General features: G+C 31.9%; 1 protein-coding gene across 2 annotated transcripts in view; it reads right to left on the reverse strand.

Annotated features, from left to right (window-relative positions):
• Positions 1–3,360: 3,360 nt before the first annotated feature.
• The window catches only part of LOC145291221 (protein C-mannosyl-transferase DPY19L3-like), a 144,587-nt gene continuing 127,176 nt past the window's right edge, over positions 3,361–20,771 (reverse strand). For both annotated transcript variants that reach the window (XM_080136812.1, XM_080136813.1), the window contains 5 exons: positions 20,518–20,574; positions 15,261–15,343; positions 8,447–8,579; positions 5,308–5,463; positions 3,361–3,708 (listed from right to left, as the gene is read on the reverse strand). In XM_080136812.1, coding sequence (XP_079992938.1) covers positions 3,559–3,708; positions 5,308–5,463; positions 8,447–8,579; positions 15,261–15,343; positions 20,518–20,574 — 579 coding nt within the window. In that variant the 3' untranslated portion in view covers positions 3,361–3,558. The remainder of the gene's footprint in view (positions 3,709–5,307; positions 5,464–8,446; positions 8,580–15,260; positions 15,344–20,517; positions 20,575–20,771) is intronic.

Here is a 20,771-nt window from a genome sequence, read left to right on the forward strand (position 1 = left end):
GTTCACTTTTATAGATATATCTATCGATAAAAGTGAAAGTGTCAGTCTGTCTGTCTGTGTACATTTCCATATGCAATAACTGTCAATTTTAAGTCTACAGATTCGAAATTTGATATACAGGGTACTGAGATTTGGGAAAATCGATGTGACCGGATTTTGGCCAGAAATTTGGCGATTAAGGTGTCAAAGTTCAATGATAACTCTACCAAACTCCTCCGACAATTTTTGGTCTAAACACTTGGAAGTTTATAGGTTCCTTGGACATGGATCTAACTTAATAACTTGATTTGAGCCCAAACAATAAATTTTAAGGGGTCATAATAGGGGTCAAATTTAAAAAAATTGACTGCTTTTTTTTTTTTTTTGCTTAACATACACCTTCAAATACCCGGGTAACGCCGGGCTGAAATGCTAGTATATATATATATATATATATATATATATATATATATTGGTGTTAGAACGATTGATAGAAGTCGGAACCGGAAATTAGAAAAAAAATTGAAACTTTTGGAGTATCAGAATCCGAAAAATTTCATCTTAATTTCCAATTCAAAACCGATTCTTTAAATGTTTTCTGACAATAAAATGAAACAAGCACACATTGATTTTTTTAATTTATTTAGAAGAAGTTATTCATTTACAACATAAGACTATGAGCCAAAAAATGTGTTATAAATTCCAGCTGCAGATTTAACGTTGATTTACAAAGTTTATTCTATTTCATTTACTTTTCATGTATTGTTCATGTTGTATATTGGCGGTGTCTGTCATCAACTTCCTCTAAAATAATTAATGTTCATGGTACTTTTTCAGTTTGAGCTCAAGTGAAAATATCGATAAAAACTCACAATGCGCTTATCAAAGTCTTTGATAAATTCATAGAGAAAATATTCTGAAGTTATTCTGAATTCAAAAGGAAATTATATCTACATTTGAACTTATACACACACCCTCCCAAAAAAGAATGAGATTGGCACATTTGTTACAGTAATTAATAGAACAACAAAAAAGAAATACAAAACAATGTTACCAAAGGCAAGACTGTTCTATTTTGTGCTCTGTAAAAATGGCATGTGTGTTTATGTTACAGTAGATCAAAAATAAAAAGTGGGGATTGCAACAATGAAAAGAAGATTGGAGACTAACATCAGTATCCGAGACACCATTTTCAAGGAGACACATATGAACAAAGCGAACGAATTCACACAAACAGGCCGAAAATATTTGTCCTCTGTGATGTGATTTGAAACTGACGTAACTGATGTTTTCCTGATTGGCTGTAACTTCCTTCAGTCATGACAGACTATAGATACCCATTGTAAGGGTGCGTGCGCGTGGAATTTTTGTGGCAAGAGTTGCGCAATCTCCAACCGCACCTCTCCTGAGTCGGCATTGTTAAATATAAGTCGAGGTTTAAGACGACTGTAAACAATGCAGAGATAAGAGAACATATACATGGCCAAGAATTCCCAAATGATCACCCATCTGGTACTAGCCAGGCTCAACGTTGCTTAACTTCGGTGATCTGATGGGAACCAGTGTATCAACGTGACTATGCCGTGATTGTAACGCATATATAAAAATATATTGCGCTCTTATTTTTTTTTAATTTGTGTGTTTGTACTATTTTTATAAATATTCAACTCGACTAACAATAATTATCACAGGACAGAAAAGAGAATAAAATTCTGTACATAATCACGAGACAAGCAGATAAATAAAGAAATTTGCTAGTCAGAGTCTTTAACAGCAGACGCCGGAACATAGCATTACGTTAAATTTACAGTTTTTTTTATAACTCTTGTAAAGAAACCCAATCCTCTATAACTAAGCTACAAGTTATTATTGATACCAGCTTGTAACACACACACAGTTTTCAGTAGCAATAAACTTAATTTCTAATTACAAACACCCAGACACTTAAAAGATCAATAACTCTATAATAGAGGAACAGTAAGAATTATTTATGATTTAGCAAAACTTATTAATACGTGGCAACCGTCTTTGTGCAGGAAAAACAGTATTCGAACAGGTTTAATTTATTGGAATATACTAGTATATCTATAAAAGTGAACGTGTGTGTACAGTTCCCTATGCAATAACTCTGTCAATTTTTAATCTATAGACTCGAAATTTGATATACAGGGTACTGAGATTTGGGAAAAATCGACGTGATCGGGTTTCGGCCAGAAATTTCGCTGTTAAGGGGTCAAAGTTCAACGATTTGACATTTGAGAACTCTACCAAACTCCTCCAACAATTTTGGGTCTACACACTTGAAATTTTATATATAGGTTCGTTGGGCATGGATCTAACTTAATAACTTGATTTGAGCCCAAAACAATTAATGTTGGGGGGGGGGGGGTTCAAGGTTAAAAAAATTACATTTTTTTGCTCAGCATATACCTCCAAACACCCGGGCAACGCCGGGCCGAAATGCTAGTAGATATATAAAAGTGAATGTGTCTGTCTGTGTCTGTACATTTCCCTACGCAATAACTCTGTCAATTTTAAGCCTACAGACTCGAAATTTGATATACAGGGTACTGAGGTTTGGGAAAATCTTTATGATTGCTTTCTGGCCAGAAATTTGGCTGTTAAGAGGTCAAAGTTCAATGATTTGACCTTTGAGAACTCTACCAAACTCCTCCGACAATTTTGGGTATGGAACCTATATCTAACTTAACATTTATTGTTTTGGGCTCAAATCAAGTTATTACGGGATCATAGTAAGGGTCAAAGTTTTAAAAAATTGACGTCTGTGGTCTCTACCAAATTACTCAGACAATTTCTGGTCTAAACATTTGAAATTTGACATAAAGGGTATTCAGAGATAGGGCAAGCTTTTTGATCGATTTTTAGTTACTAATATATAAATGTATGTATGTTTGCATGTCTGCCTAAAACTTTTGACAGAGGCGACAGATTTTACCAAGATCAGTATGGTTTTGAAGTTCGACCTTTCAGACGACAATTATCGAAAAATTGGCTGAAACCATTAATATCTTCACCTTCAACTGGACACTTTTCTACAGGGAGTAAGGGACACTTTTTTCGCCAATATTTTTGAAAGTCATCCTCTCCTTTCGATTGTCTAGCCTTAATTTTAAACCTACGTCACTTCCGGTTTGGCAGTGGTCGTAACAGCACAGACGTCAGGTTTTTTCCCCGTTCTTTTCCTCCTTCGCAGTACGGGTTCGAGCCTGCCTCCCTACTACCACTTTTTTTTTCTCAACATACACATCCAACAAACACCCGGGCAACGCCGGGCTTAAATGCTAGTGACATAATAAAGTTATAACTTTTATTTCTCATCTTTCATTTAATATTATGTAGACACACAAGTGAACACGTATATATTTTACATATTTTTTTAATCGCGTGAATGATAAATGCATATTTGTTCTAGTGGCTGTCAGCATTGCCATTGTTCAATCGTATGAATTATAATTATGAAATTTAAGTCGCACTTCTCGTCGACCCACAGGAAGAGGAAGCAGCAGCATTTTTGCAGTCAATTTGCTTGGGATTCATTAAAATTACAGTCCTTTCATGTCACAATAATTTATATACACGAAATGTCCGATTTTGGAAAACAATTTTGAAATATTTCGCATAATTTTCATTTCCGTAACGAATTTCATGGCAGAATCTTGGATGCATGTTTCGGATCAGGCCCGGTTCTTTTTGTCCAAATTCCGGAATCTGTTAAATAAAGAACGGACAGATGCTGAGTCTGAACATGAGGAGAGAGATATAAGACAGCATAAATAGTTTGATACATTAGCAGGGGAGCAAAAAAAAAAAAAAAAAAAGTTGATATTTATTGCAACAAACTTAACACCTGATTCATGGAAACTCAACGAAGCTGTACCCAAGATGATTTCAGGCTTAATTTTTTTTTTTTCATGGATTGGTTGTTTTTGTTTTATGGCATATCAATCCTTTTCAGGTTATTTAATGCTGAATCCAGTGATTTTGAAGAAACATTTTTTAATAGAATATATATATTTATTTTTTTATTTTATTTTTTTTTCCAAAGTCGGTTTCTATTTAACTCAAAGTTGGGACCCTAACAGGTACTACCACTCCGGGTCAGAGTGGACCTGGGAGCAACGGCAATTAAGGGGTGGCTCCACACTCCCATCGGATATAGTTTAAGGTCATATCCAGGACCTTTTTTTCATGGAAATCGCTCACTTGATGTAAGGAGCTAAAAAAAAAAAAAAAAATATTTAAAAGGTCAAAAACCATTCAACAATAAAGAATAAAATCACCATTCTTTGTCTGTGTTTCTGTTTTATAGAAGAGCATACGAAAGAAGGTACTCATGACACCTATCCATATACAGGGTCAAACGATAAAATTGTCTCCTTAAAGAAAACAACAGTACAGCTTTATTTTAAAACTTTTATTCAATGTAGCTGCCTTCAGCCTCAATACAGGTCCAGTACTGGGAGCATGCCTTTTCCACAAGTGCCAGCAAATGGCAGCGGTCAGGCTGGCTTTGGTGTTATAGGAGGTCATGTTGGTGATGTTCTTGATGTATGACCAAACAAAGTAGTCCAGCAGGTTCAGGTCGAGGGAGGAAGGGGGGAAGTGAGAGAAAGCTGGCTACATTGAATAGATGTCAGCACTACTACATAATCAAGTTACTCAAATTGATTTTTTTCAATAAAAATTTTAAAATAAAGTCGTAGTGTTGATTTCTTGAGGTCGACAACTTTATTGTTCCACCCTGTATTTTATTTTTAATAAAATGAAATATCATTACTTACAAAGATTTTAAAGTGTTTTCAACAATTCTTTAAAAAAAAAAAATAATAATTTCAATAATTGTTAATTAAAATGAAATCGAAAAACTTTAAATTAAAAAAAAAAAAATTTCCAAAAAACTTTTCAATGATTGTTAAATTAAAAAAAAAAAAATTTCCAAAAAACTTTTCAATGATTGTTAAATTAAAAAAAAAAAAATTTCCAAAAAACTTTTCAATGATTGTTAAATTAAAAAAAAAAAAATTTCCAAAAAACTTTTCAATGATTGTTAAATTAAAAAAAAAAAAAAAATTCGGAAAAACTTGATATAAAAAGAGTATATGCACAGGAGAGATATACATGTGAGAAAAAAGCAAAGGAACTGATTTGCTTTGTCACCACTTCCGGTAGCACTACACCGGAAATTAGGAAGTACATTAGCTGACTATAACCGAAAATTGTAATAATTTCTTCTACAACCCTTTACTTTCATATTTGTTTTCATATCAATCTAAACACTGAATTTAAAATTAAATCAAATTAGCTCACCTCTCCATTAGCAACATCAATAAGATCAGGTGTACGACAACCGTCTTGTGAGGGAGAAAGACATATACTATCCTCCAATATTATGTAATTTGTTCTGTAGCTTTTTAGGATTGAGTAAACTTCAGCAGGTATTTTGCGGCCATATATTTGGTATATCTGAAAAAAAAAAAAAAAAGAAAAATCTAGGATGAGTTTGTAAGTGAAATTTGTAAAAATCATTTATTATAGAGTGACTCACCAAAACTGCCATATTTTTAATCCAGCATAAATAAAGGGGAGGGACAACTCAATTCGAAATATCAAGATCAAATTCATCCTTAAAATGAATACACTTAGTATTAAAATGGCAAAAAAAATCGTAAATTTTTATGATCAATTTACATACTTTTTGGAACATGACATCTTCATTCCAAGATGAGTACGTACATCATAAAAGTTTTTCTGTATTTGTTTTTTTTTTTTTAAATAAGCGTAATCTATTATATAAATCTCAGTTGTGTGTGTGTCCGTTAAAAAATTTTGTCATCTGCATCGAACAGGCACGAGCAATCTCTTAGACGGACACAAAATATCAAAAAGTTAGAAAAAATTGTCAATTATTTCATGTAGAAATGTTGCTTTGTTTGAAGAGGGGGGGGTCAGGTAAAAACCTTGCTTTAGATGCTGTTCGTTAATCACGCATGCACGAACGGTTGATTCATTGTTTCATTTCAAAAGTTAAATTTGCAACATCATAGCATCTGTGATGTTGTGGCCCAATTAATAATGTGTTCGTTTATGAACTTAATTTTTGCAAGTTCGTGTCCCCTAAGTGACATTTTTTTTTTTTTTTTTTCTTACAAAATTTTGCTTTCGGTTTTGCTTCTGACTGATGGCACCCAAGTCCTGTTTTTTTTTTTTTTTTTTTTAATTGCGCTATGAATTAAAATATCATATTTAAGTGTATTTTATGATCGGGCAACTAAACGTCAAAATACTACCTGAAAGATTTTATGTAACATTTTTTTTATCATGATTGTTTGGTGCAAGAGATGCAGTCTATTTATGGCAGTTTGTTGTGACTTTGGAACAGCGGTGTCTAAGTATTTTAATTTAATATCACCAAGTATGTTAGGAATGTTAAATCATCTAATTAATATCATGAAAATGCAAATAGATGCACAAGACAAATTTTCAATATTTAATTCTTACTTTAAATTTGGTAAATTTGTAAATTAACAGCCTTAGCGAAATCAACCCTTCCCTCCCAAATAAGATGAACATCCAGAAAAAAAAAAGAAACAAAAGAAAACCAATTATTTTAGAACTAACTGGATGCCCGGCATTGCCTGATCGTACAGTACGCTTAAACATGATATTTTAATTTATGCAGATTGTGTATGTATTATTATAGAACCAATCTTCTATTGAATATTATGAGGAATAATTTGCCCAGTGAACTAATTCACAAAAGAGTCAAAATATAATAATGATAGTATCGTTCATCAAATTGTCCGTGTTTTTTTTTTTACAATATCACGTCAGCTGATATTTTGGATTGATGATCTTAAAATTCATATTTCTGGCAGTGATCTTAGATATGTTTTGTACAAACAGTAATTCGATAAATATTGAAAATAAAAAAAATCAGATCGTAACAATAGTCTTTCTTCTCTCATAGATAAAAAAAAAAAGGATTTTTACGGGGGAATATTTTATGTTACACCAGTGTAACCTTGGTAGTAACCTTTCCCCTGTGAAATTTTTTTTATCTATAAGAGAAGAAAGACTATTGTTAAGATCGGATTTTTTTTTGATTTTCAACATTTATTAAATGAATGTTTGTACAAAACATATCTTAGAACACTGCCAGAAATATGAATTAGTTTTGAGTGAAATTTGCAAAAGATAGGCTCAGCCATTTTGGAGCCTATAAGGAAGGAACACACACACAGAGTGACTTTTATATCATAGTTTCATACATAAATTTAACATAAAATGACTTCAATTTTTGAGCCACTCTCACTATTTTAAGGCTATTAGAAGTAAAAAAAAGTTTTTATCACTAATACTTTGCCTGACTGTTAAGTTTGTAAAACCATGAATAATTGTCCAAAAATGTATAGAATTTATCTTCCTTAGCAAAAAGAAAAAAGAAATTGTCCAAAAATGTAGACACCCCACCCACCTTAAAATGTATAGAATTTATCTTCCTTAGCAAAAAGAAAAAAAAATTTCCAAAAATGTAGACACCCCACCCACCTTAAAATGTATAGAATTTATCTTCCTTAGCAAAAAGAAAAAAGAAATTGTCCAAAAATGTAGACACTCCCCCCACCATAAAATGTATAAAATTTATCTTCCTTAGCAAAAAGAAAAAAAAAATTTCCAAAAATGTAGACACCCCACCCACCTCAAAATGTATAGAATTTATCTTCCTTAGCAAAAAGAAAAAAAAAATTGTCCAAAAATGTAGACACCTCACCCACCATAAAATGTATAAAATTTATCTTCCTAAGCAAAAAGAAAAAAAAAAATTGTCCAAAAATGTAGACACCCCACCCACCATAAAATGTATAAAATTTATCTTCCTTAGCAAAAAGAAAAAAAATTTGTCCAAAAATGTAGACACCCCACCCACCTTAAAATGTATAGAATTTATCTTCCTTAGCAAAAAGAAAAAATTTTTTTCCAAAAATGTAGACACCCCACCCACCATAAAATGTATAAAATTTATCTTCCTTAGCAAAAAGAAAAAAAAATTGTCCAAAAATGACACCCCACCCACCATAAAAAAAAATCTGTTAATTGCCTTAAAACATTATAATGGTTCGAATATGGCGATTATTTTATGCTAAATTTATATATGAAACTAATCCCCTACTCTGAATTCTAAAATTGTCTTTTTTTTTTTTTCTTTCTGCCAAGTTTGCTTTTAAGGGTATTCACACACACACACACACACAATTTATTTATTTTTTTTTTAACTGAGGTTGCTAATCTACAATAATACCATAAAGTTTGCTAATGTGTAGAAGATATGCAAATGAGATCCCTAAATAAAACCCCTGGCATTGTGTACTGCTGTAATCATAAGACTCAACACAAATATTAGTTTTATCATAAAGATAACGTTTAATTTGATAAAATGAAATCTCACTTGTTTTGTTTTGTGGCGAAGGCCCTTGTGTTCATAGTGCGGATGGTTAGTGATGGGTCGACCTGTACAAAGCTTTACTCCTGCCAACAACTGCATGCTTCCACTGAACGAAGCTGTCGATGACGTATTGGCCCTGGAAATAGAAATAAACTTATTAAGTTTGCCTGAAGCATTGTTTAATGTGTATATAAAAGAAATTTAGGTTTAGAAAGTAATATGGAGATGTAACGAATAGACACACACTGAAACAATTTAAGATTGGAAGAACCTTTATTGATTCAATACGTGTGTATATATGCATACAATTATAGATTTGTTGGGGTTTTTTAGCGCTATTAACAGCTTCAAAATGCTGTAATTTATTTATTTTCTGTTACCTTAGCGCTTTTTTTTAAAGTGATAAGCTCTTTTTGTTATTTTTTTATATATATATGAGCAAACAGTTAATAAAACATGTTAAAAAACACTTTGAAATGAGTTAAAAACATATGTAATCTGAAAAGGAAACACTAGATAAGTGGATAATCCTTAATCCGTGGAGTTTCAAAGAAATACTTTCCTTCTCATCAGAGGGTAGGAATTAGCAAAATGCGGGATCGGATTTTGCATGCAAGAGTATTTGATGAAACAACAAGTAAGTCAAAGATCTTACTTGAAAACAAAAAAAGTGAAGCAGAGGGAATATGGTGAAGAAAAAGGTGATTACACATGAATGGATAGTCTGGTGGAAGATAAATAATCCAGTGACGGTAAAATCCAAATATATAACTTCAAGAAAGTTAAATGAATTTCCATTTGAGATTATATATATATATATATATATATATATATATATATATATATAAAGGAGATTAGAATAATAGTCTAAAGAGCTAAGTGTATTTTAATGTAACAGTGAAATTACTAGTTTAATTAAAATACAGGAAATGCTCGTTGTAATTTAGATATATAATAAGCTCAATAGTTAAATGTCCTAGAGCTAATTCAATATTAAGTAATGTGATTTACAATTTAAAAATTAAAAAAAAATTTTTTAAATTTAAAAATCAAATTTTAATTAAATTAAAAATCAGTTTCATAAGAAGGAACAACAACAAAGTCAATTATCTGTACGATCGTTTCTGAAATCCGTGCTTTTTATTTGTGGTATACATGAAGTTATGTAGAACAATTATATATAGTTTTTTTGGTAAGCACGGTCTCCTCATCAGCAAATTTAGGAGGATTTTTATTGAATTTAAAAGACACCATAAATGAACCTAGCATTAAAAGTAAGGCAGATGAATCTGAAAAAATTGAAATAAAAGGTTTGGATTTAAAATTTATAAGAAAATTAATATAGGTTAGAGATAGAAATGAGTAGAAAAAAAAAATATTTTTGAATTTACATAATAAATTTGATTTAAAAACATATAGAGATAGTTACCTTTTAGTTTTTCTTTTTTTGAAATCAGGAACTGTGTTTAAAGTAGTCATTTAGATGTTTGCTATAGCTTTTTATTTTATTGAATGATGAATTTTAAAAGGGCGACGCATATATATGTGAATGAGTTGACCTTTATGTTTTTTTTCAATTTTTTATTATTAAATATTATTACATTCATAAAAAATATACCCATTTACATGCATGTTTCTAGCTCTCAGCTGTCATCAGCAAATTTATATCCCAATATAAATCTTTACTGTGACAGGCTTGAAATGTACCAATTCTAGGAATGCCACTTATTACCTCCCCATTTTGAGAATTCCTACCTGGATGTTTCTATTTTCACATAAATTCACAGGATTATACTGGTATTCTAAGGATTTTGCTATACTGGCTGCCTGTTACAGACTCTACTAACTAGATAACTTTCGAGGGTGTCTCTAAACTTGTTATGTTATGTATCTACATAACCAAAGATCCTTGTCTGGTCTTTTGTCACGTATCTTTGTTTATTAAAACTAAACATTCCAATCCGATTTTATTAAACATCCTTCTAAGCATTTTATGATTTTACATATTTCTGGCTTAATCATTTCTACATTAAATTTCAGTCGGATTTCAAAACGTTCTTCCGTTATCAAAACACTTTATTATTTCCATAGCATTGTCACCAGTTCAAATGTCAGTCTCTCACCTCTCTAACCGGGACATCCAACGTTGCCCGGGGCCATAATATAATAATATTAGCCTTCCAATTTACCCTTAGATGTTGTATCTACTTTTAATTACTATTTACCATTTTATGCTATTCCTTCATTCACATTTCATATCTAAATGCCAGTTTTTCTATATATTTACATTTTGTATAATTCTGGCCCTTCTCATCTTCTGATGAGAAGCATTTAGCTTCGAAATGGCATGGCCTAAGGATGGTTTAATGCTTTTATGAATTTAAATCAGAAGGCAGAAACTTTTGAAAACTAAAAAAAAAAAAAAAAAAAAAAGGCGAGGAGTAAGTATAAAAGATAAAAAGAATGAGAGAGAGAGAGAAAAAGATTTAGAAGGAGTAGGTTTGTAAAAGCCATTTTTAAAGAGCAGAAGAAAGGAAGAAAAAAAAAGGAAAAAAAAAAGGGAGGTAGTACGAATGAATACAATTAAATACAAATAATCAGAAAACCATATTTCACGCAATTCGAAATTAGGTAGATGGTTGAACAGTTCATTGAAATTAGATCATACTGTCTCAAACCTCAAAGTTGATCGTTCAATTTTTTATTTTTAGAATTTTATGACAACTTAAAAAAAAAAAAAAAAAAAGATAAGATTTACCTTTTTAGGGGGCCCAAATTAAACCTCATTTTTTTAATACACTTTTTTAGTATATAGTGTATTTTGTTGGACTTGAGAATCTCTACTTATATATAAAAGGCACTTTGAATGTGTGTGTGTTTGTTCTGTGACTGCTGGACCCAGTTTTGTAAAATTTTCATGCAAATGTTTCTGGGACTGTTCTTAGATAGGTTTTGTATCGGAATGCCTCCTATAAGTATCTAAAATAGATAACAGAAAAAATCTGATTATAGAAGGAACAATCTGATTTTGACCAAAGTTAACACTCTGATATAGCCTAATATCACAAGTGCATTTGAGAAGCTTGATCACCGCACAAGCAGAAGGGCCTGTCATATGAAATCAATAGTAGATTCTTTGATATGACAGGAGCGTTTTCAAAATGAATATTTATGTTTAGAGCACAATTGAACCAGGATACTTAACTTTTGCATTTTAAACTTTAATTCAAATAATTTTATAAAATCGACAGCAGGTTAATTACAGCGTAAATGTATTGTGGACTAAGTCACTGCAGGGAGGCATATGAAGCTTCCTCTCCATGCACAATGGCGGATTTCTGACTAGAGCAAGCAATCCATTGATTTGATCGAAAAATGGGCAATTTCACCAATTTCGATGACATTAAAAAAATATTGGAAGAGTGGAACATTTGTTGATCTCCATTTAATTCTGGGCAACATCGGATCTCCCTGCTAGTTTTAAATAATTACTACTTCTGGTTATGTACTCGATTGCATCTGTAATTATGTTTTTTCTTTTGTTTTTTTGTTTTTTTGTACAGTCTCATGTCCACGTCACTTGACCAATTGTTATCAAACTTGATCAAAATATTAGCCATGGCCTAAATTAAAACTGATTTAATATGGGGATAATTAAGGTCAAACGTAAAGGTTATAAAAAATGTAAAAATACAACTTTTGGTGATAACTTCGGTTCATTGTAGAGATTTGTAGCTTGGTTCAAATTGTAGCCAATAAATGGTCAGTAACATTTCAGCCTGATCAGAGAAATAGTTTTTAAGTTATCAACATTTTCATGACATGAACTCTCTTTTAGCTTCACCTTCAATTTCTATTGTACTTCATTTTAAAAATCAGTTTAAAGTTTAGCATAAATTGATCAAGTAGTTTTTTTTTTTTTTGTTTAATTAAAAAATCAAATTTTCTGATTTTTAGCAGTTAAAAAGTTTTAATTTTCTTTTCTTTTTTACATAGGCATCATCACTTATCAAGGCCAAGAGGCCATTCGACGATAAGGGTTTAAGAGTGTACAGTAGTCAATTGGACAATATAGTAATCGTTAATAATGGAAATTTGGTAAATTTGTTAACTTAAGTGGAACGGCTCATCAAGAACTTGTTTACATTAGACTTGAAGACAACCATATTGTAGTCAACTGGAAAGCAGGCTAAAGGAGACAGTTCCACAGGCATGCAGTTCTAAGAAAGAAACTTTGTTCATGGAATCTACATTTAGGCTTACGCAAGGATAAAGAGTGGGGGGAATTATTGATAGTGTTTTCTGCTAGACGAGTGTTTCTCATAAAAGTTTGGGGAGGGGGTCCATAGATTGGAGCTCAGTCGAGCACTTGACATGAAAATAATAAAGCAGAGACAAACTCGCAACATCTCTTCTGTAAGAAAGAGATTGCAGGGAAGAGAAAAGGGCACCTCCTACTAGGTTACAAAGTCTATTTTGAACTCTATCAAAGCAGGGTAAGTCCTTTTTAGCAGCTCCTGCCCAGATGTGGCAACAGTACTCCATCCTTATTTCCAATATAAAATCTCTGTAGTCAAATTAAATTTTGGCAAAATTAAAAAAAATATGGCTGCTCCCAGCCTCTTTCTCCAAGCTTCCTCATAAAGTTTGATTTTCTTAAAAAAAAAATAAATAAATAAAATACTTGATCAATTTATGTGATTTCTGGACTTTGCTATCTTTGCTCCGTGAGAAATACGTACATTCTGAACATTTTTCTGCATTTTTGTTTTTTAACCAAGGATAATTCTAAATAAGCACCAAGTTTATTCCACAAATGGACATGTTTGTTTGGTGCTTGTGCATTATAATTGGATATCTAAAAAATATGCATTTTAAGTAAAAACACTATTACATGTTATATCGAAAATTGTAAAAATTAAAAAAAAAAATGATCAAGTAGACGATCTAGAGCTTTTTAAAAAAACAAAAAAAAAAAAAAAAAAACATTATCGATCCACCATTTTCTAAATTGAAATAGTGAAAGTGAACTGAAGACAAGGGAGATAAATCAGTTTGTCAGACGAAATTTGTTGAAATAGACTAAACCTTTAACACTCAATATTTACTAAATTAGAAAACTGATCCAGTAGATGTGCTAGATGTTTTTTAACAAAAAAATTATCCACAATTACATTTCGTTTAAGGATGACCGACTTGATAATTCAATCGATTTTATTTTTATTGTAATTATTTTTCTACGTTATCATTTTTCGTAATTAAAAAAAATCTTTTTTACTAATTTCGACATGACACGTAATTACATAATAGTATTTTTACTTAAAATATATTTTTGGTTATTTTTTTTTTTTAGATATCCAATTATCAGATCAAACAAGAAAGTTCTTGCAGTTTTTAACTTTTAAAGTCAGATGAACATATTACTGATCGAAATAAGCACCATCAGAATCAACATACTTTGTCAATGCAAAACAAATGTATTTATGCCAGTAACGTAAAAATCTTGCGTTCTGGTGGCGATGAAGTTGCTGAAGGCGTTTTTGATATCGCTTAAGTTTTTGAAGCATTTCTCACACAGAAAGTTGTCAAGATGCTTGAAAAAGTGGTAGTCGATAGGTGAGAGGTCTGGAGAGTATGGCGGATGAGGCAGAGTTTTTTTTTTAGCCCAATTCGTTTGTTAAACTGATCCTGTAGACGTTAATGTGTGGTCGGGCATTGTCATGGAGGAGAATTGGGTCTTTTCTGTTGTCTAATGCTGGATGTTGTTGTCAAAGTTTCCGATGCATTTCATCCATTTGCTGACAATATTTCACCGCCATAATGGTTTTGCCTGTGTTAAAAAAAAACTGTAATGGATGAGACCAGTTGCAGACTAGCAAACGGTCAACATAACCTTCTTCTGGTGCAACTCTGGCTTCGGAAAGTGTTATAAGGCACCCATTTATCAAGTTTTTTTGTCTTTCCAATATGGTTGGTAATTGTGGTATACACTGCATCTAATTCAGAAGCAAGTTCTCGATCAGCTGTGCATGGATTAGCTTCAACTAAGGCTCTTAATTGATCGTTGTCAACAGCCAATAGCTGATCACTATTCTCATCATCTTCAAGACTCATTGCCACCACAAAATTTCTTAAATCACCATTGTGCGTTCAGTAGTAGCTCCTGGGCCAAATGGTTAGTTGATATTGCAAGCTGTTTCAGCAGCTTTTCAGCCTAGCTTGAATTGAAACAAGAAAATTGTGCGAATTTGCTTTTTTTTTTCATCTTGTATTCAACTCTGTTCCGTTGGCCTGCTTCCCACCTGACTACAACTCAGATGTGTTCAAGTCCAACGTTAACACATTCCTAATGAACCACCCCCTTAAGTAAACACTTCATCAAATCTCTACACTAACGTAATGTACTTGCAATAACCCTTATCCATGAGTGGCTTCCGGACCTTGATAAGTGGTGACCACTGTGTAAAAAAAAAAAAAAAAAAAACATTCTGAAAAGAAAACATAATTGTTTTAAAACGATTGTAATTCAAACAACTAGAGCAAAAAATGCCCTTTAAAATGATATATGAAGTAAAGGTATTATAACGAAAACTTATTTGAAAATACATCATTTGTAATCAAAATTAAAAATTCCACAAGAACTTTTCAACCTAATATAATGCACAAGCCCCTTTTATTCTTTTATCTCACTTGCAATCGTTTAATGGGCCATTGTCGGAACATGTGTCGTAGGTTGACCACTCCTAGACCATGCTGTTAATTTTATGAATTTTGTTTCAACCACTTTTCTCAGAAACTGAAAACAGAGGAGTCATACTTGATCCATTCCATTAATTCCACCGTATCAGGATCCCAGAATTCTTTCAAATCTTCCAATTCTTTGTAAACGCCAGGCATAAACTGAAAATTATAATAAAAAAATTTTTTAAATGAAAATAAAATATTAAAGGTGCTTTTTGGAGGCTTACAATGCAGTCGTTATGAGCAAATAAATAATAATATTTTTTTTATTTACCTGATTGCTATTTTTTTTTTTCAAAAGGAAAAAAAACAAAAAAAAAATCAGGTAAGTAAAAAAAAATAAACAAAAACAAACCAATCAAGTAAAAAAAAATATTATTGAATTATTTATTATTTATTTATTGATTTGTTTAGATTATGTTAGCTATTTACTATGCCTCCCCACGGGACAGAGTTAGACACCAGGGTCGTTTTTTAACGTGGAGAAAAGGTACAAAAATAAAAATTGTCTCAGTCGTGAAGGATTTCTCCTCCACCGAAAGAGAACAAGAAATAGAAGTGCAGCATCTGAAGAACAGATACTACACTTTGATCTTGACCAAATGTTAGCTGTTAAGGGAAGTAATTCTATGTTTTTTTTTTTGTTTTTTCAAAAAAAAACAAGTAAACAAACAGGTAAATAAAAAATATCATTGAATTATTTATTTATTTCTCTGCTCACAACGACTGTACATTCTTGCATTGTAAGCCTTCAAAAACACTTTTTATTCGTTAAACAATGCTACAAGCAAACCACAACATATTTCTGAAAAGAAAATATGTTTATCATGCAAATAAACAATGGCAAAAAAACATTGAAATCGAGATGACTACCCCCCCCCAATAGGTGTGCATAGTGGGATGAAGGATGCAGAAAGAAACAGAACAACTTGGATGATGTGCTAGTGATAACTAGTAAAAACACTAAAATAAGCAAAAGTTATGACCTATTGAATTAGACTGATCACTTTATTCCAAATTCCAAGTTGGTTGGTTGGTTTATTGGGGCTTCACAGCATATCAACCACTGAAATTGATGTTGGAGTCAGTATAGTTAAATTTGTGCTCGTTTTTTTGATCAAACACTAATTCTTATTAATCTCTGTTAGTTGGTAACTCTGCATCAAACGGATACCATAATACTTAGTTTGCTGCACTATATCATACAAAATTTATACCAGATTGGCCAAATAGTTTTCAGAAGAAAAATGTGGAATGGACAGACAAACTAAGAGAAATATAGATATAGATAATAATTTGAAAAATGTTTAATTAGTGAAATATCAATCTCGGTAAACAAAAATAAAATTGAAATTAAAAGAAAAACACAGAGTGCAAATCTAGAGGAAAAGAGACAGGGAGGCATCTATATATATATAAAAGGCAAAATGTGTGTGATCATTTTATGTATGTCTCGCAAAGGCTTTTTTTTTGCTGACACTCCCGGGGGGGGGGGTACTATCACTTAGAAATGTTTATATACTCCCTAGATAATAATATCTACGATTTGGGAATGCGGGTCTAGATTTATTTATGTTGATTTTTACAAAATTATTGCTATTTCAGCCTGTTTTGTGTTCGTTCAGCTTTTTTGTATAAAACCGAAACTAATTCAAAGCTAAGGCTCTGTTCCCGGCATTCGCACTGGGAAACGTCCAGAAGCAATCAGCTTTGATCGATGTGGGGCCAAACTCCTTATATCAGACAATTGCTATTGAATCTGGACAATGGGGAGCTGGTTTCCCCCTCCCCAACATTTTGGGGAAAAAAAACAGCCAAAGTTGGGTAAACAAACCCCAAAACTGCCCCGCAGCAAAAGTTAACTGCGCAACTTCTATTTGACCTCATTAATGAGGTCAAATAGAAGCAGCAGAGTTAACTTTTATTGCAGCCACGTGTCAATTCTGTTTTTAATACTTAAATAAATTCAAATAGTTGATGCTTGAGTATCCAGTGGACAGGGACAAAATAGAGAGCGAGAGAGAGCGAAGGGATGTTTTTCCAGGGTTCTCTCTACTGATTGATCGAGATTCCCAAGGAGGCTGAAGTAGTTCTTCAGGAGATAGATGAAATCAATGCGCCCTGTAAGCTGATTGGTCAGTGTGTGACCAAACCATCTAGCAGGGATATTTCTTTGTGAGAGAAGATAAATGTTTATTTATAATTGTTACACCTCTATCATGAATCACTTGAAGTTTTAGCTTCCATGGCAAAATTAACATTTTCAGTTTTTAGAGAGAACTGTTACAAGAGGGGAAAGGAAGATATGGAAAGAGGAAGAGAGATAAAAGCTCCTTGTACAGAATTCCCCCTATTAAAAAACAAAAATAAAGAAAAACTTGTTCAATGTACATACCTGTGACAAAAATATCATATTCCAAAAATCATATAAATTGATCAAGTAGTTTTAATTTTAAATAATAAAATCAAATTTTATGAGTGACAGAAGAGTAGCTGTCTTGTTTGTCATTTTGAAAACAATCTAACAAAAAAAAGAAAAAGAGATAACTATAACTCAATAATTCAAACTTGTGAGATTTGTGGTAATGCCTATGAATTCCCATTAATCACTTAAAAATTATTTTTTTATAAAAATAAAACTACTTGATAAATTTATGTGATTTTGGGAATATGATGATTTTCGTTTCATCACAGGTATAGACATCACAGATATTTCTTCATTTTTGTTTTTTTAATATAGGCGGAATTCTGGACAAGAACCAAATAAAAGAAAATAAAAAGAAAGATGAGAGAGGAACAAAGTGAAATAAAATACAGCCAAATAGCAAAAAAAAAAAAAAATAAATAAATAAGGTAAAGCTCTAGCAATTTAGCAAAAATCAGCCTTTTTTAATTAAAAACAGATTTTGACCAAAAGTGGACGCCCCTAGAGAGTGTTAGGAAGTGATTCATAAAGCAAAGAGGAAAAGTTGTTGGAAGATCGAGCACATTAGGGAGAAGTGATTAACCAAGACCCATAAAGGCAAGAGTCTTTGAGAGGGCGAGTGATTTCCGCTTATCGGTCACTCTGTGATAAAGATGAGACTTAGGTTTCCAATTTTCATTCAATAAACTTTAGAATGAAGAGTTACTTTATGGACAGTTTTGAGTTTGAAACAGTTGATGACAGATCGAGAGAGAGAGTTTAGATGATCCTAGATTAGCTAACTTGAACCAACAGTGATGGCCTCAACAAATAACTAAAATATGGACATTAGCATTTGGAGGGTCATTACACACACACACACACACACACACACACACACACACACACACAGTACAACTGATAAGTTTGTGTTTTCTCTTGTTTTATATTTCCATACTTGTAAACCAGTGTTCGCACTCTTGGCAATCGTCAATATGAGACAATTAATGAAAAGAGATGACGATGAAAAACCACACAATAACGTCAGGGTGATGGTTGTTGAAAGGAGGATGGACATGACTTCACAGGAGAACTTACATCCATTTGGAGACTCGAGTGATTTAAGATGAAATCTGCTTTATTTGTTAGGAATTTATTATCTACTCTATTTCTAAAAGTAGTTCAAATCTCTGACATTTCGAAATGAGACAAATTCCGCAATGTATTACATAAAAAAAATTATAACTGATGGACGAAATTACGCTGAAAAGCAAAGAACTCATTCCTCCATTAGGATAAGGGTTTACAGTTACAGACTTGGTAACCACAAAATCTTTCAAAACTAATTAAAAAGGTTTTCCTTTCTCTTGTACCGTGTTGATGGCAATATAAGGTGTAGATTGCATCTCAAAGTAGATTCATGATTCGTAGATAACAAACCAAAGTGATAGGTCACTTAAACAAGTTATTATAGAGTGGACGATGTGCATTCATTTATAATTGGAACTAATATGTTGATTATATGTGTTGCATGTCTGTGTTGTGTTATAGGTTGTAAAAATAAACTATGTATATTCTGTTGAATAATACTCTTTACCATCATCTTTTTTTATGGAAATTACTCCAGACAAGGTATGAAGCCATTTGATGTAAGGAGCTAAAATATATATATATCTTGTTAATATTTTTTTTTAACCAAAATTTTTATATATCAAAATTCTGATAATGTTCATATGCCAATAAAATCAAAGTCGATATTAATTGACTCAATTCATTAAGCTTCATGATTATTGGTTTTAATAATCGAGCATGCATATAATATTTTTGCAAAAATCAAGACAACAAAATATAAAATGAGAACACTATATGGTGTATTTCTTTATGTGTTACTATTGTATCATAATCATTCGGACAAATTTAAGCATATCATTTAAATATATTCCAAAAATAGCTACTCTTCAGACACCAAAATACATTTGTCATATACAAGCACCCATGTTTGCCCAGCTGGGCAAACTTGAGTCCTTGGACCGGAAAAATATCCAGTAAATAAAACATTGTTTAGTAAATCGTTACTTTTTTGCATTTCCATACACCAAACATGGATATAAATATCACTAAAACATCCGCTGGGTCATAAGCTTCATTTCAGTACCTTACTTGCTTGGGTGGATTGCCTGTAGGCTGAGACAACCCGCGACACACACACACACACACACACACACACACAGTAAATCGAATTAACAAAGGGAGATAATAACTTCCGGTGAATACCGGAAAAATATCCAGTAAATAAAACGTTGTTTATTAAATCGTTATTTTATTTATTTTTTTTTTTTTTGCATTTTTTAGCATTTCCATACACAAAACATGGACATAAATATCACTAAAACATCCGCTGGGTCATAAGCTTCATTTCGGTACCTAACTTGTCTGAGTAGATTGCCTGTAGGCTGAGACAAACCACGTTACACACACACACAGTACGAAAATTTATAATAGGATATATATATATATATATATATATATATATATATATATATATATATATGAACATATCATAATCCCTATTTTAAGGGATCAAGTGGTTGACTAACCTCATTTCTCTTCTTTTAATTACACACACACACACACATATATATATGTAATTAAAAAATATATATATTACTTCCAAGGTTATAAACTAGCTAACAATAAGTCTTTGATAAATAGATTCTGCTTCAGAAAACAGCAATTCTCTTCCATTTGTCAGAACCATCGTTCATGGAAAGTGAGGACTAAAGAAGAAAATAAAGGAAGTGAGACTTACAAACCTGCTGAAATTAAACTCTGATTATAAAAAAAAAACGAGATACAGGAGGAGGAGGGTGCAATTTCAATCCCCCACCTCCAAAATGCTTAGTCATTGAAAATGAAAAAAAATACTTACAGAAATTAAAAGAGTGACCAGCATAACTCCAGTAACAAAATGGCGACATGCAAACACCTGCAAAAAAAGGATATTTTTTTTTTTAAATATTATAAAAAGTAAACAAAATTGTATTGGGTTTGTGTATTCTTTTTTTTTTGTAGACTGTTATCTTCATCTTCATAGTTGTTGCCGTTTCACGTTTTGATTAACTTATCCTCTGGCCTTCTTCAGGTGGTTCATCGTGACAGGATAGGAATGTTGAGTCTTGTAAC

Source organism: Euprymna scolopes, chromosome 12 (genome assembly GCF_053919585.1).
Source record: "Euprymna scolopes isolate OS-2025 chromosome 12, ASM5391958v1, whole genome shotgun sequence".
NCBI classification, from domain to species: domain Eukaryota; kingdom Metazoa; phylum Mollusca; class Cephalopoda; order Sepiida; family Sepiolidae; genus Euprymna; species Euprymna scolopes.